The sequence below is a fragment of the Papilio polytes genome, unplaced genomic scaffold (genome assembly GCF_000836215.1).
Source record: "Papilio polytes unplaced genomic scaffold, Ppol_1.0 DF823912.1, whole genome shotgun sequence".
Lineage (NCBI taxonomy): Eukaryota > Metazoa > Arthropoda > Insecta > Lepidoptera > Papilionidae > Papilio > Papilio polytes.
This window is the reverse complement of record NW_013525292.1, coordinates 880,619-893,909: the sequence shown is the minus strand read 5'-3', so window position 1 is coordinate 893,909 and position 13,291 is coordinate 880,619. Positions and strand designations below refer to the sequence as shown.

Genomic DNA, 13,291 nt, shown 5'->3' with positions numbered 1-13,291 from the left:
CAAGCCGCTGATGCATGAGGTGGTTGTGTGGCTGGTGCAAGATCAGCTCTTCGGCGCAGAAGGCGGCGCGCGAGTACTCCTGCACCTGAAGGTAGAGCTCGCATAGTTCCTGCCATGCTTCCACATCTGACATGAACCTATAGAAATGAAAGATTTCCACCTTCTTAATAGTATACTAGCTGTTTTTCGCGACTTCCGTCGTCGGTCGTCGTCCGACGTCCGCGTGAAATAAAAAAAATATTATAGTAAAACCATGGCCTATATTACTGACTGATAACATAGCTTTTTAATGATAATTTTTTTTTTCAAATGAGTAGTGGTTTTTGAGTTATTTCAATACAATAAATACAAATCTTTCTTCTTTATAATAACAGTATAGTTAGAGTTATTCTTTGATTTATAAAAACAAACTACAAACACTACAACTTAGAAAGGAACTTTTTAACAAACATACATCTTTTAGGTTATAATAAAGTTAATTTTGAGCTTTCTTTCCTTTAAAAAAGTGTAAAGACTTACTTCTTCAAATAATCAGCGAGCTCTTTGATAGCTTCGTGTATAAGGCCCTGCGCTTTAAGCACGGCGACGCGGCGCTTGCGGGCCGGCGCGTTTGTCTCATCCGCATTAATTATAACATCCAAAACATTTAATGCTTCATCATATCTATTCAAACATATAAAACTCTTAAACATTGAAAAAAATTGAGGACTATATAACAATCAATAATAAGCCTCTAAGTTATTATAGTAAACTATATTAACTAACTTTTCCTCCGCCTCTAGGGCTGCAGCTTTGTAACGCATCACCCTCAGACTACTCGGGAACTCCAGTGACAATACATATATCAAGCCTTTCGCCAAACCATACAGATGACAGTCCAACATGGCATAAATTATTTGCTCTAATAAAACATATTCTGAAACAGAACATTCCATAAATTTTCACAGCAGACTTACAGGTAGTTTTACATGTTAGATATATAATACCTCTGTTCCGCAGTGGAAGTTTGTTAATAAAAAATGAGAAAAACGACTGCACTTCCTGATGTTTTTCGAAAAAGACAATCTAGGCTAGGACTAGAAGCAAAGAGGGGGCAACTTTCATGTATGTGACTCTATTCAGTTGTTTTTGTACTTATTTTGATTTTGATTCTCAACTGCCCCTTGTGATATGACTGCTAAGAATTATTTCTTACTTAGATGACCCTAGTAGTTACATCTAAATGTGCACTGAGTGACACCCATAGTAAATACTAAGTGATAACATTCTCGTGCATTGATACTTACTTTCATTACCATATTTGTTACTGTGTGTTTGTAATACATTCATCCAAAGTGACACAACATCGGAACTTTTACGCTCGTTGTTTTCACGCCATTTCCTTAACAAATCATTTACCTCTGAAAAATAAAAAAGAAACCAATATAATGAAGTAAATGTTTATGCTTGTTCTGGTTTATATTGAGAATTATAAACTAGTTTTGGGAAGAGTATAGCCAAGAATATATGAACTTTTTTAAATTAGTTTCTGACATGATAAACCCAGGATGACATCCCTAAAGCCACTTTTTACATATTGTAAATAAGTATTTTATTTGATTATGACATATTTTTCTGATATCATGACTTGATATCGATTAATTATAATGGCATCTAAGCCTAGAGAAAAGATAACTCAAAACACCATTGAAACCTTGTTAACTTACCACTGGGACTTAAGTCGTCGTAGTTGTCCATTTTTTATTCTGTAAGTAATGAGTGAAAACAAACACAAATATTCAATAACAATATTACTAAAAGATATATTTTAGTGTACAACTTCACTTATTAATTAATGTATACTTCTGATATTTAATTAGTTTAAAAGCTGAAGTTGGTGGCAGCGAAATTACATTTATAACAAATGACAATTATTTGACATTGACAAATGACAGTGTAAAAATGAAATATGCGTAGAGTAAATAGTAAGAATTTCCAAGAGTACGTAACTCAATTAATCAGCCAAGCGCGTTTCTTTTCGCACATTTTTATGTTTATTACCTCTGTCTTGCTTTCTCCTTAGAAAGTTGAAAGCTCATGGAACTTACATTTTTGCTAAACACTTAGTTTAATAACTCTGCAGTGATTTTACATACAATTGTAACAAAACATTTGAAAAATTCTTGTAATAAATGACGTGAATCGGAATACTAAAGTCGTGTGTGTGTTCTTGCGTGAGCATTCTGTGGTGATGTGATGTTGAACCTGTGATCAAGACGTCTGCAATATCACAATATGTCTGACTATTTGGAAATATTTTTAGAATTAGCATAGTCGTAAATGCAGGAAATATCTATTTCAGAGTTATAAATGCCATGGATTATACATGACAAATATAGTAAATAGGTAAGTTCTGAAATGTGCTTATACAAATGTATTCAGTTCTTTCTTCTTCGTATTCGACTTTTTTATGTCTGAATGGCCTTTATCTCGAACTTTTGTTTTCTTTTGTCCTCTAGTAGTGTGTCGATCGAGTTTATTGATTTGTCGATGTAACATGGAACATATTATATTTATTTACATTTGTTTTGTCCGACAGATCGATAAGGGGACGAGTTACGTCGAGGATATGTGTTATTGTGGATTGTGCGACTTACGTGCGGACAGATATGTGCATGAAGAGGCTCGTTTCAAGCAACACAGTGAATTAATTGCGAGTTCCTTTTTGATATAACGTCACGCGACCTCGCGTCAGTTTTGTGGCAATTTGTGATATTGAAGGTGTAAACATGGATTCGAGAGTTCAGTGCCCTGTGTGCACTCTATACTTACACAGTGGAATGACTTTGGAGTCTCATTTAGACACACATCCAAAGGATCAAGTTATAAAGGCTTTATGTAGTCTGTCAAGTAAGAACACCAATTATGGGAGTCGTACTTCAACTCCGTCGCAATCCGAGCGTTCCTATCAGAGTCGATCTCGCACTCCTGCGGCGGACGACGGCTTGCGTTGGATGGGCTCCCACCAGAGCTTGGATAGCGAAAAATATTGGAGAAGAACACCAAGTAGAAGTAAATTGACACCACTTTCTAACCCATCAAGAAATGTCACTCCTGATATAAGAATTGGTGAAGTTAATTTTGAAAATAGTCATATTAACCATGGAGGTCAGTATTCTGAAAATTCTTATGCAATGAAACTGGATAAAACACAGCAGACATATGCATCCAATGTCCGAGTAGCAGAATTTGACCAACAGTACCAATATTACCCAGATCAAAGTGAAGATCGTGAGATTAAATATTCTCGTAGTTTGGACTACAATACAATTGATAGTTCAGGTAATGCTTTTACTTATAACATGCCTCAGATTGCCCCCAAGGTTCCCGCATCTGTTGCATCAACACTTATACCACCGAAAAAAAGTAGTGACCTTGTTAAGTTAATGCCTAAACCTGAGTTTGTTAAGTTGCTGCCAAAGTCTAATAATATTCTCTTCAAAAATATGAGTGGAGTACAATATATAGCACCAGGTGTTAATGTGGTGATGCCATCATCACCTTTTGTCCAGAAAAATCTTCAAAGTAACATGATAATGTCTGGGAATTTACCACCAAATGCAACACTCAACACCAAGGGTGCTCAACCTATTATCCCCAATCAGTATAACCAGATGGGAGCCAATACCTTCTCACCGGGCACTACAGTTGTCACCCAAAACTCACAAATTATATATAGAGAAATGGTTCACAACTTAGATGGTAAACCATTTATTTCAACTATGCCTAATATGCTCGGAGGTCATGACAACCTGGGGAATGTCACCCAGAGTAGTTCTTTATATCAGAATGTTGTAGTTGTTGATCAGTTTGGTAATACCTCATGTATGTATGCAAACCCTCAACAAATATTGCAAAAACCTTGCAATGCTTCCATTTACCCTGAAAACTCATTACTGTTATCCAATGAGCAAAAGAAAAGATGCAATGATGATGTGGATTGTAATAAAACTCTAATAATTGAAGTCAGTCCAATAAACACTCCAGCCACTAGCAGGTTGGGTGATGTTAGTGGAAGTTCATCTCTTGGATCATCAGGTTTGGATGAAAACAGTAAACCGGAAGAAACTGAGCTAAAGAATGAACCCATTGGTACCACAAAGGGTCTTAAAATCCTTAGCAATATTAAAGTGGAAGTACCAGTTCAACATAAGAAAAGCATGTTAAATACAGTTATGGATCTAACAGGAACTAATGATCAAGATTACCCTGAAAATTCAATAACACCAGACAAGATATTACCTGACTTAGAAGATAATAATCAGAGTTTTTCCGATGAAGGCACACAGCCTTCCACAGCAAGTGGTGATAGCTTGGTGTCAAATGCATTTTCTGTGATAAAAAATGTAGGGAATCCTCCATCATATAAAGATTCTCCTTCCAAGTCTAGTATTGTAGGTAGCAAAATTGAAACTGAATTTTCTGATAGTTGTCCTGTACCTGATTTAATATGTAATGAAAAACCATCTATTTCTCCATGTAGTGAGTTATCGGAACATGGGTATAATTCTACAGATAATGTGCCATTGTCACCTAAAGCTGACAGTAGTAGGAGCCACCTTAACACTATCAATGAAAATATAGAAGAGAGTAAATTCCAACATAAGGAATTGAAAAAGAATACCCTGAGGTTGAACAATATCTATGTTAAAAAACACAAAAAGATTCTGCAGATTAAAAATGCAAAGATAAATTTATCTATTGAGTCCTCCAATAAGAGTGATATGGAGCCTCTACCATCCTCTTCTATCTGTAAGACACCAGAAAATTTTAGTATAAATAAAATACATCATACTGAAAAACTGGAAAGTCCAAAAATCTTACAAACTGTGTCTATTGAGAAATTGAAAGGCAATGACCATACTGAGTTTGACGCTGACACAGAGGAGCAGTCTATGGACATAGAACCTATCGCGCCATCTAGTTTGAATGATTCTAATCAATTTTCCATGCATGAGGTTAAGGTAAAGGAAGAATTTAATGCAAGCAATGAGGGTGGTTTTAGTAACCAAGGTAGGCCATTACAGAATATACCACAGTTGGAGAGTTTGAGACCTATCAATGTGATATCATATGGTAACATGGTACCAGGAGATTTTGAAAATGAGTCAAACCACAGAGAACTGTTGGACTTGGAGACTTCATCGAAGAATAAGCAGTTTGTTAACATGATGAATGAAAATTATTTCGGAGATAATATTTATGCAGATTACTTTACCCCAGACCGAGTTGAATCTTTTGAGGCTCAAAAAGAGTCTAGTTTTAGGGAAGGGCCGAAAGATAATATGTACATTTGGGGTGAGCCTTCACAGAAGGAATCTGAGTTTGTATTGCCAAATTTTATTCATGAGAGCTACAAGATAGCTGAGAGTAATGGGCCTGATTACTCTGAGATGGGTGAAGGATGTAACATTGGGATGGCTGATCGGTGTGAGCAGGACAGTAAAGTTGACATGCTGAGTGAGAGTCGTAGTGAGGGGGAGACTCCATTAAACATTTGTGCAGATGAGAGAATGCCCCCTCGGGGAGAGCTGAGTGGACAGGAAAGTAATGGAGATATGGAATCACCATGGAGTGGGGTAAGCACATTTAATTTTTTCTTTTTAATATCACATATTAATTGTTCTAGTTTTGATATCTGTACTTATTTAGTATTTGCAATAAGGAATAATTATATAATTTTTCTACTATGACATTATTTAAACATTCTTTTGAATAATGTTATTCAAATATGTCTTGCTATTCAATCTATTTCTCTTATACACCACTTTCTAATGTGAACAAAGGAATTAGTTTCATGTTATTCTGCAATATGAGGACTGTTTTCATATTTCTGGTAGTAGCCGCTAAAATGCGCCAATTTTTATGTACGTTCTTATTTTAATCTTTTTCATTTAGATAAGAAAGGAAGTACATCACTTTTAACAGAGTTTGACAATAGAACTATATATAGCCTATAATGTTATGGTTAAAGAACATGAAATTTGTTTGTAGTTTTTGTTTATATGTTCCAGATGTACAACGAGGTTACTCCTTCGGAGCCCTACGACCTGATGGCGCGGGAGAGTTGGGTGTCCGACGGCTCCGATGTAGACACAAACGAAAAACGGGATAACATGTTAGTATTTTGTTTTAAATATGTTCTTAACACTGATCCATTGACAGTCTAAAATAATATAGAATTAATTTTCCTTGTGATTGTATCATGCCAAGCTGTCATGTCAAATTACGTATTTATATGAACGAAATATAAAATTACAGTCACGCCATTGCAACTAACATTTTAAATTAATATTGTCTGTTGTTTCCATGACTAAAACAGAGTCTACATTTTTTCTTTTTTATTCAATGGCCATATGTGCAAATATTTCAGCGAGGATGAGCTCCATTTTGCAAAGAGTAGACTACACACGTGTTCTCAATGCGGTATCAAGTATCCATCCTTGAAGGAGCTCCGGACACACAAGGCTCTTGCCCACTCGCTGCCAACCTGCTCCAATGGGAAGACCAGCTACAGTCGCCTCGTCACTGCCAGGAGTATTAAAAAGGAGGAGAAACTGGACGAAAATGTTTTAGAAAGTAAGTTAAGCAACTTTTATTTCCAACTAGCTGTTGCTCGCGACTTTATCCGAAACTTTATTTAATGTTTATATTTGTATTTCAATTGCGAACGTCAAAATTCAACATAAATGATAATAAAGGTCTGACATTGGATACCAATTACCGTTACCATGGCAACCTTGATTTCTCGATGTCAAATTGTAGTTTTTGTCTCATACTCACATGACAGTTTTTCCCATATTATTTATTCTCTAAGTTTGAAAGCGTGAAGATATATAGCCTAAAGTGAGGGTAGGCTTTATTTAGGTAAATAGATTTATTAAAATGTTACTGGAATTATTAAATAAGTAAATATCCAAGATCCATTCATACAAACTTATGCATTTGTAATATCTAAAAAACTCATAATTTCCAGGGAATCTCCTAACAATAGATTCGAAGGACTCAATGGCGACAACAATGCAGCAAGTATATGATGCTATCGCTGAAGCTAAGCCCGCTATAGAAACCCTAGTGAAACAGGAGACTAAAAGGAAGAAGAAGGACTATATTTGTCCAACTTGCAAGGTGGATCAATTAACGGAGGTTTCTTTTAACGCCCACCTAAAGATACATCCATTGGAGTGCCTCACTTGTGGGAAATGTTTCTTCAAAAGAGGAAGTCTAGCTCTGCACATGAAAACTCATCTAGGAATCAAGAATTTTAAGTGAGTTGGTATTTAATTTTGCTTCGTCTAAAAGTAGAGTGTAATACTTTTTTATTTATTTCATAGTTTTCTATTAAATTGATATAGTAATATTTATATTAAAGTAGCTTTCGCCTAGGATTAAGTCCGCGTGCAATTACAAAGAACGAAAGTATGTAGCCTATGTGTTCTTATAGACTCTACATCTTTACCAAATTTTATTGAAATCCATTTAGCAGTTTAGGCTACAAACTCTAAAATTCATTCATCTAAACTTTTGTATTTATGTAATGTACTAGCTGTTGCTTGCGATTTCTTTCACTTGAAATTAAAAAACAATAATAAATGCCTAAGTTACTTCTTGATAATGTACCTTTTTAATGGTGAAAGAATTTTTGAATCAGCCAAGTATTTTTTGAGTTATTTAAATATATACAAAAATACAAATCTTTCTCTCTCTCTCTTTATATTATTAGTAGCTAGTGTGTTACTTCTTGTATTATCTAGTATATTATAAAAAGATTTATATTATATTAAATATTAAATAGTGTTTTATAAAAATAATCTTACGATTGAATGTATAAAATTAACTATAGTTTGCCACTGATAGTGTTGTGCAGTGTAATTCGTTTATTGTATTGTTATGACGTTGTCAGATGCGATCTGTGCGAGAAGCGTTTCGTGACGCGTCAGAAGTTGACGGAGCACCGCAACGTGCACACCGGCCGCATGCCCGTCAAGTGCACCGTCTGCGACGACACCTTCCGCAGATACTCCAACATGGCGCAGCACAGGTAAGTACAGTCGTGGATATAAGCGGTGTTCTACTTACGGAAAAATTGCCTTGCTGTAATGAAACTAACTTATACAAACACGGTCTCTTACTGTCATTATCTTTCTCCTTATCCTACTCCTGTAGGGTTTTTGTCTTCGACATAACTCTATCATACGTCATCTCAGTCATCACTCCCTTTTTGATCATGACACCTTTACGCCAACTCGGACTCTTACCAATAACCGATAAGGTAGCAGTGAGTAGTACAGACGATGGTGTAATAATAAAATTCAATTACCCGGGTACCACTGACTGACTTTTTTACCTCCCAAAAGAAGGAGGTACTTAATTCGTCTGTAAGGTTTTTTTTTAATGTGTTTTGTGTCGTCATCTCAATGTGTTCAAAACGTTCAAACGAATGTGTTTGTTTAAAATCACCACCAGATTCCCCGACTGTACCACACACCCCATTCTATATTACCGTGACAACAAATGTTTAGTTTTTAGTTTTATCGTTTCAATATTCGGCCGTTAGTCTCAGTAAATTTTTCCATCCAGGGACCGTCACCATTACCAGAAGCGTGCCAAGGTGCGCGACTTCGTGTGCCACTGCGGCGCGGTATACCACTCGAGGGCGAAGCTCCTCTGGCACAAGGAGACGCACGACGCGAAGCCCAAGTCCTGCCTCTACTGTAGCGACAAATTCGTGCACTCCTCCTCCCTGACGCGGCACGTGCGCCGCACGCACAACGCTCACTTCCTCTCTGACAAGGTGAAGGGGAAGGAGGTTAATGTACCCTGCCCTGTTTGCAAACAGGTGAGTTACCTTCATGTTTTTAAATAGCATTCCCCTGCAAGTCCGTCCATGTGTGAATTACAAAAAAAAGAAAAGTGGGTGTAGTGTGTATCCTATGTTCTTCGAGAATGTCTACGTCTGTGCCAAATTTCATCAAAATCCGTTCAGCCGTTTAGGCTCTAACAAACATGTATATTCATGTATTTATCAAAACTTTCGCATTTATATTGTTAGTAAGATTTTAATTCATTTTAATGCTAATAAAAAGAAAATAGCCATTTAAGATGTTAATGTTACATATATTTTGACTAAAATTATGTCTAAGTTGTTAAAGCAATATCATATGTCGAAATCGCCACCTCATACTTTATCGTACCCGTTTTATGAGCTAAATGTTTTATTTCCTATTTTTCAGATATACCTAAGGTCGAATTTACGCGCTCATCTATTAATACACAGCGGTAAAAAGCCTTACCCGTGCGTTATTTGCAACAAATCCTTCACAACCAAGTGGAATCTCAAACTTCATCGGTGGACCCATATGAGTCGGTCAGCTAAGCCGTTTAAATGCCATCTGTGTAAAGGTGCCTTTATACGATATACGGAATACATATCACATATGAATTCGCACAAATCTCTACGTCCATACACGTGTAATTACTGCGGCTGTCAGTTCATCAGGAAATATAATTGTCAACGTCACGTCAGAGAACACGAAATGGCAAAGAAGTTTGTCTGCAAAGTGCCAGAGTGCGGGAAATCCTTCCACAGGAGTTATTATTTGTCGGAACATATGAAAGTACATAGTGGAGCGAGGCCGTTCTCTTGTAATATATGTGGGAAAACTTCAAGCAATAAATCTAACCATAATAAGCATGTTAAAATACATCATGCAAGAGAGCCTGTCGCTACCGAGGCGTAGGCTTTGTGGTGACTTAGTGTTTGGTGGAAAGTGTTAAGTTATAATAATGGTTGTGCTAGTTGCTACTAAAGTTAAAGTTAATTTGAAGATGTCTAACATGATATTGTCAAGTTACGACAAGATGTAACAATACATACTTGTTGGATTCAACAAAAAATCAGTAAGTATTTTTTAAAAATTTAACAAAGGATTTTAGGTTCAATTGGAGAGAAATACATATAAAAGATATTTATATCAAAATTTAGGAAAATGATGAATTTTGTTCATTTAATTGTCTATTTGCTAACTTTCAACTGATTATTTTGAGCATAACACTTTTTATCAAAGCATTGACCGTTTGTGGGTAAAACCTGGCATTTTTAAAGTCACCAAATTGTAAATAGTTAGTTAAATTTCAAATTAAATTGTATCTTGTAAATACAGGACCAAGTGTGTTGAGAGCGGTTTAGGAAGTGATTTATGGTTAACAAATTATTAAGGCAAACTTTAATTTGACCCAAAACTTTTCAAATATTCCGTATTTATTAGAACTTGTTCTATTTTCATGGACAATAGATATTGAGATGTCTTCTCTATTATGTATATTCACTGCTACAACATTCAGATAAAAGTATGAACTCTCTTATTCTTTACGAAAATGTCGAGGTGTAGTCTGATCGTAAATCTAAAAATGACGTATGACGTCACGCGTTACCTGACGGACAAGCGTGGCGTGAGAGTAGTCATCAGCCTTTTTCCCACGACCACTGATTACAAAAAATTTCGAATAATTTAAAACAACTATATTTGATTGATTTCTTTAAATTGATTTTTAAGCAATGTTTTGGGTTCATATTAAAGTTTGTCAATAACTCATGTGTTTAGTCAAATTTTAACTAAATTCAGTATTGGTACCCCGCTACAAGCAATATTTCACCAATATTTCTTACATTTCTGTCGACTTTTTGTTAAATGTGTTGAAACATTGTATTTGTTTGCAACGAACTTTGACACATAATGAATTGTTGCCAATTTTAAAATGACACTGATTAGATTAATTTTATTTTTTAAGTAGTATAATTTTCATTTTTTACTATGATTCAGATGAAATTCAGATTTAATTAAATTTAGTAGTACACATATTACTGTTTTTTACTTAATAATTGCTTTATTTCTACTTTTTTTTCACTTTTAAACGGCGTGTAGTGAATGTCATGAATTTTTTTATATTTACTTTATTAATGTTCTAGTTATAATTTAATTTATTTTACTGTTATACTTGGGTCAGAGTATTAGAAAAATTGAATTCACATTTGCCTATCATTGGTAGGTTTTAATTTTTGATTAATTATGATTTTCACATCTAATGTTCCAATATTGACAGTGTTTAATGTAGAGGTTATTTAAAAAGCAATAATGAATTGTGACTTAATAAATGTAATTTAGACAATTTTGCTTGCAACTAAAGTCTTGCTTATTATATAAATGTGTTGCCATATTAATAATTATATGAATTGCCAGTCAAATGCACATTTCAATGGCTCCTATGTAAATTATCATATGTTTGGAAAGCAAATTTTGCAAGAGAACTATTCCAATAATTATGACTTATCAAATAGGAACTAATGATTGACAACGACAATCTAAAGTTCTCTCTAATATATAACTTTAAACTGTCGTGGTTTTTACAAATGTAATGTTCGTAAGATACGGGTTTCTTACCACGATTGGATTGTTTTAGTTCCCGATATTTCGGCACAGTTACTGTGTGTGTACAGCTGTAACAGGAGAAAAGTAAACCGATATGGCTTCGTGTAACTTATTTTTTTCACACTACGCGTCACTTCAGTCAGCCCGTGAACATGGCGCATGTAACTGTGCCGAAATATCGGGAACTAAAACAATCCAATCGTGGTAAGAAAGCCGTATCTTACGAACATTATGTTCTTTCTAATATTATTTTAAAAACACAGAAATTGTTTATTGGGTTAAACAAAGAACTTAAAAACAAGCGTAAATCGGAAAGTTATGGTTTAAGTTACATAGGAGTCATAGATTTGGGGTTTAACAAAATACATATGATTATAATTGTAATGTTTAAAAGTTTAAAGTATTCTTAACTGTGATCAAGGCGTGTGGAATTCTGTATCCTATTTAATCTACATTGTATTTCTGTAGCTCTTTTACATATGTAACCTGTGGAAATTTTACTTTATGGTTCTCTTAATATGTTTACAATTAATAAAATATATATATTTTTATATTTCCTCTTCTATGAGAGAAAAACATGATCTGAATAGCAAAGATTTCTGTAAAATATAACACACAGAAAGAATAATCGCCACTGGCGCTGACTACGTGAGAATTCCAGATTCCATTACAATAAAATTTTCTAAAATTATTTTTATCAATGTATTTATGTTATAGATTTGTTTAAAATTCATTAAATTGCATTATATTCAGGTATTGTCAATCTCTGTAAAAGATTGGTCTTTATATTTCTTATAAATTCTAATTTCTTAAAATGGAATTTGTTAAAAATCACTATTTAACTATTCTGGCAACATGTCGGGAGAACATAGAGTAAGATTTTTAACAGTTTACAAATTATCTGTATAGGATATAGTGAATATGTTAACATTGTATATTTCGGGACACGAAAGTTGAACCACGCGGTAACAGTAATGGTACAGTCTATTGCAAAAACTTATAAATATTTCGCTATATAATTTCCATCAGAACTTTAGATAGATTATTTGATTTTACTAATGTTATGCAGCATTTATCTGTATTTCAACTGATAATGTGCATTAACCAGCGCCATTTAAAATGTTTCGACAGTGACGTCATTGACGCGCCATTTTTGAAAATATGGTGCCTTGGTATGTTTGATTACATTTTCATGTGGTGACAGCTTCGTGTCTCGAATTATATTTTTTGATTGCTTCATTATCTAAATTAACATAAAAACACGTAATGTGCAATTAGACATTGGTCTGTTGTTAATATGACGAAGCACTGCCGTGAATATTAAGAAAGTATTTTAATAGTGTTGCAACCAAATGAATTGAGATTTTCGCATTTAAATGATATTTATATTTTGAAAATTTTTATATGTAGATGTTTTCAAATTATCTTTTTAAATTTTACATTAGATGTTGTTGAGCGACATAGTACTTGACATATCGGTGGCTTCGAGTTTGAGGTTAGTTTTTCACGGACGGTGCTTACGTGTAAATTGTAAGTTTATTTCGATGTTATTGTTAGTGAACTACACCAGCTGTGTTCATCGTGCAGTATAATTTTTAGTTTTTCTTTTTTTTATTTTGTATTTTTTTTTTGTTTCTACACACAACAAAACAATGATCTCGTATAATTTTAACACAACACGAAAGAAATTGATGATTTGTTTTTTTATAACATAAATTTAACTTAGCTATAGTTACTCTTACTCGGTTATTAGAAGAAATTGGTTATTTATTTTAATTTAAGTTGTAGTTTACTGTAAATATGAGGTTAGGTATTGTTTTTTT

General features: G+C 34.2%; 2 protein-coding genes across 2 annotated transcripts in view; one reads left to right on the top strand and one right to left on the bottom strand.

The window, feature by feature from the left end:
• LOC106102713 (ER membrane protein complex subunit 2-like) overlaps nucleotides 1-1,890 on the bottom strand; it is a gene marked incomplete in the record, with an annotated part of 3,466 nt that extends 1,576 nt beyond the window's left edge. Inside the window, 5 exon segments of the mRNA XM_013282261.1 lie at nucleotides 1-137; nucleotides 520-663; nucleotides 766-916; nucleotides 1,287-1,400; nucleotides 1,707-1,890. Coding sequence (XP_013137715.1) covers nucleotides 1-137; nucleotides 520-663; nucleotides 766-916; nucleotides 1,287-1,400; nucleotides 1,707-1,737 — 577 coding nt within the window.
• A 317-nt stretch (nucleotides 1,891-2,207) lies between these two features.
• On the top strand, nucleotides 2,208-10,854 carry LOC106102709. Its single transcript, XM_013282258.1, has 8 exons — nucleotides 2,208-2,385; nucleotides 2,579-5,618; nucleotides 6,054-6,157; nucleotides 6,413-6,618; nucleotides 7,016-7,307; nucleotides 7,943-8,080; nucleotides 8,620-8,878; nucleotides 9,273-10,854. Exons 2-8 carry the CDS (start codon nucleotides 2,769-2,771, stop codon nucleotides 9,777-9,779), a joined length of 4,356 nt encoding a protein of 1,451 aa, XP_013137712.1. The 5' UTR covers nucleotides 2,208-2,385; nucleotides 2,579-2,768; the 3' UTR covers nucleotides 9,780-10,854.
• Nucleotides 10,855-13,291: the final 2,437 nt, after the last annotated feature.

Excerpts from the sequence above, each read along its gene's own strand:
- LOC106102709 (XM_013282258.1), top strand. The coding sequence starts at position 2,769 with ATGGATTCGAGAGTTCAGTGCCCTGTGTGCACTCTATACTTACACAGT. Across the intron at positions 7,308-7,942 it reads CTAGGAATCAAGAATTTTAA|ATGCGATCTGTGCGAGAAGC; the intron begins GTGAGTTGGTAT and ends TGACGTTGTCAG. Across the intron at positions 8,879-9,272 it reads CCTGCCCTGTTTGCAAACAG|ATATACCTAAGGTCGAATTT; the intron begins GTGAGTTACCTT and ends CCTATTTTTCAG.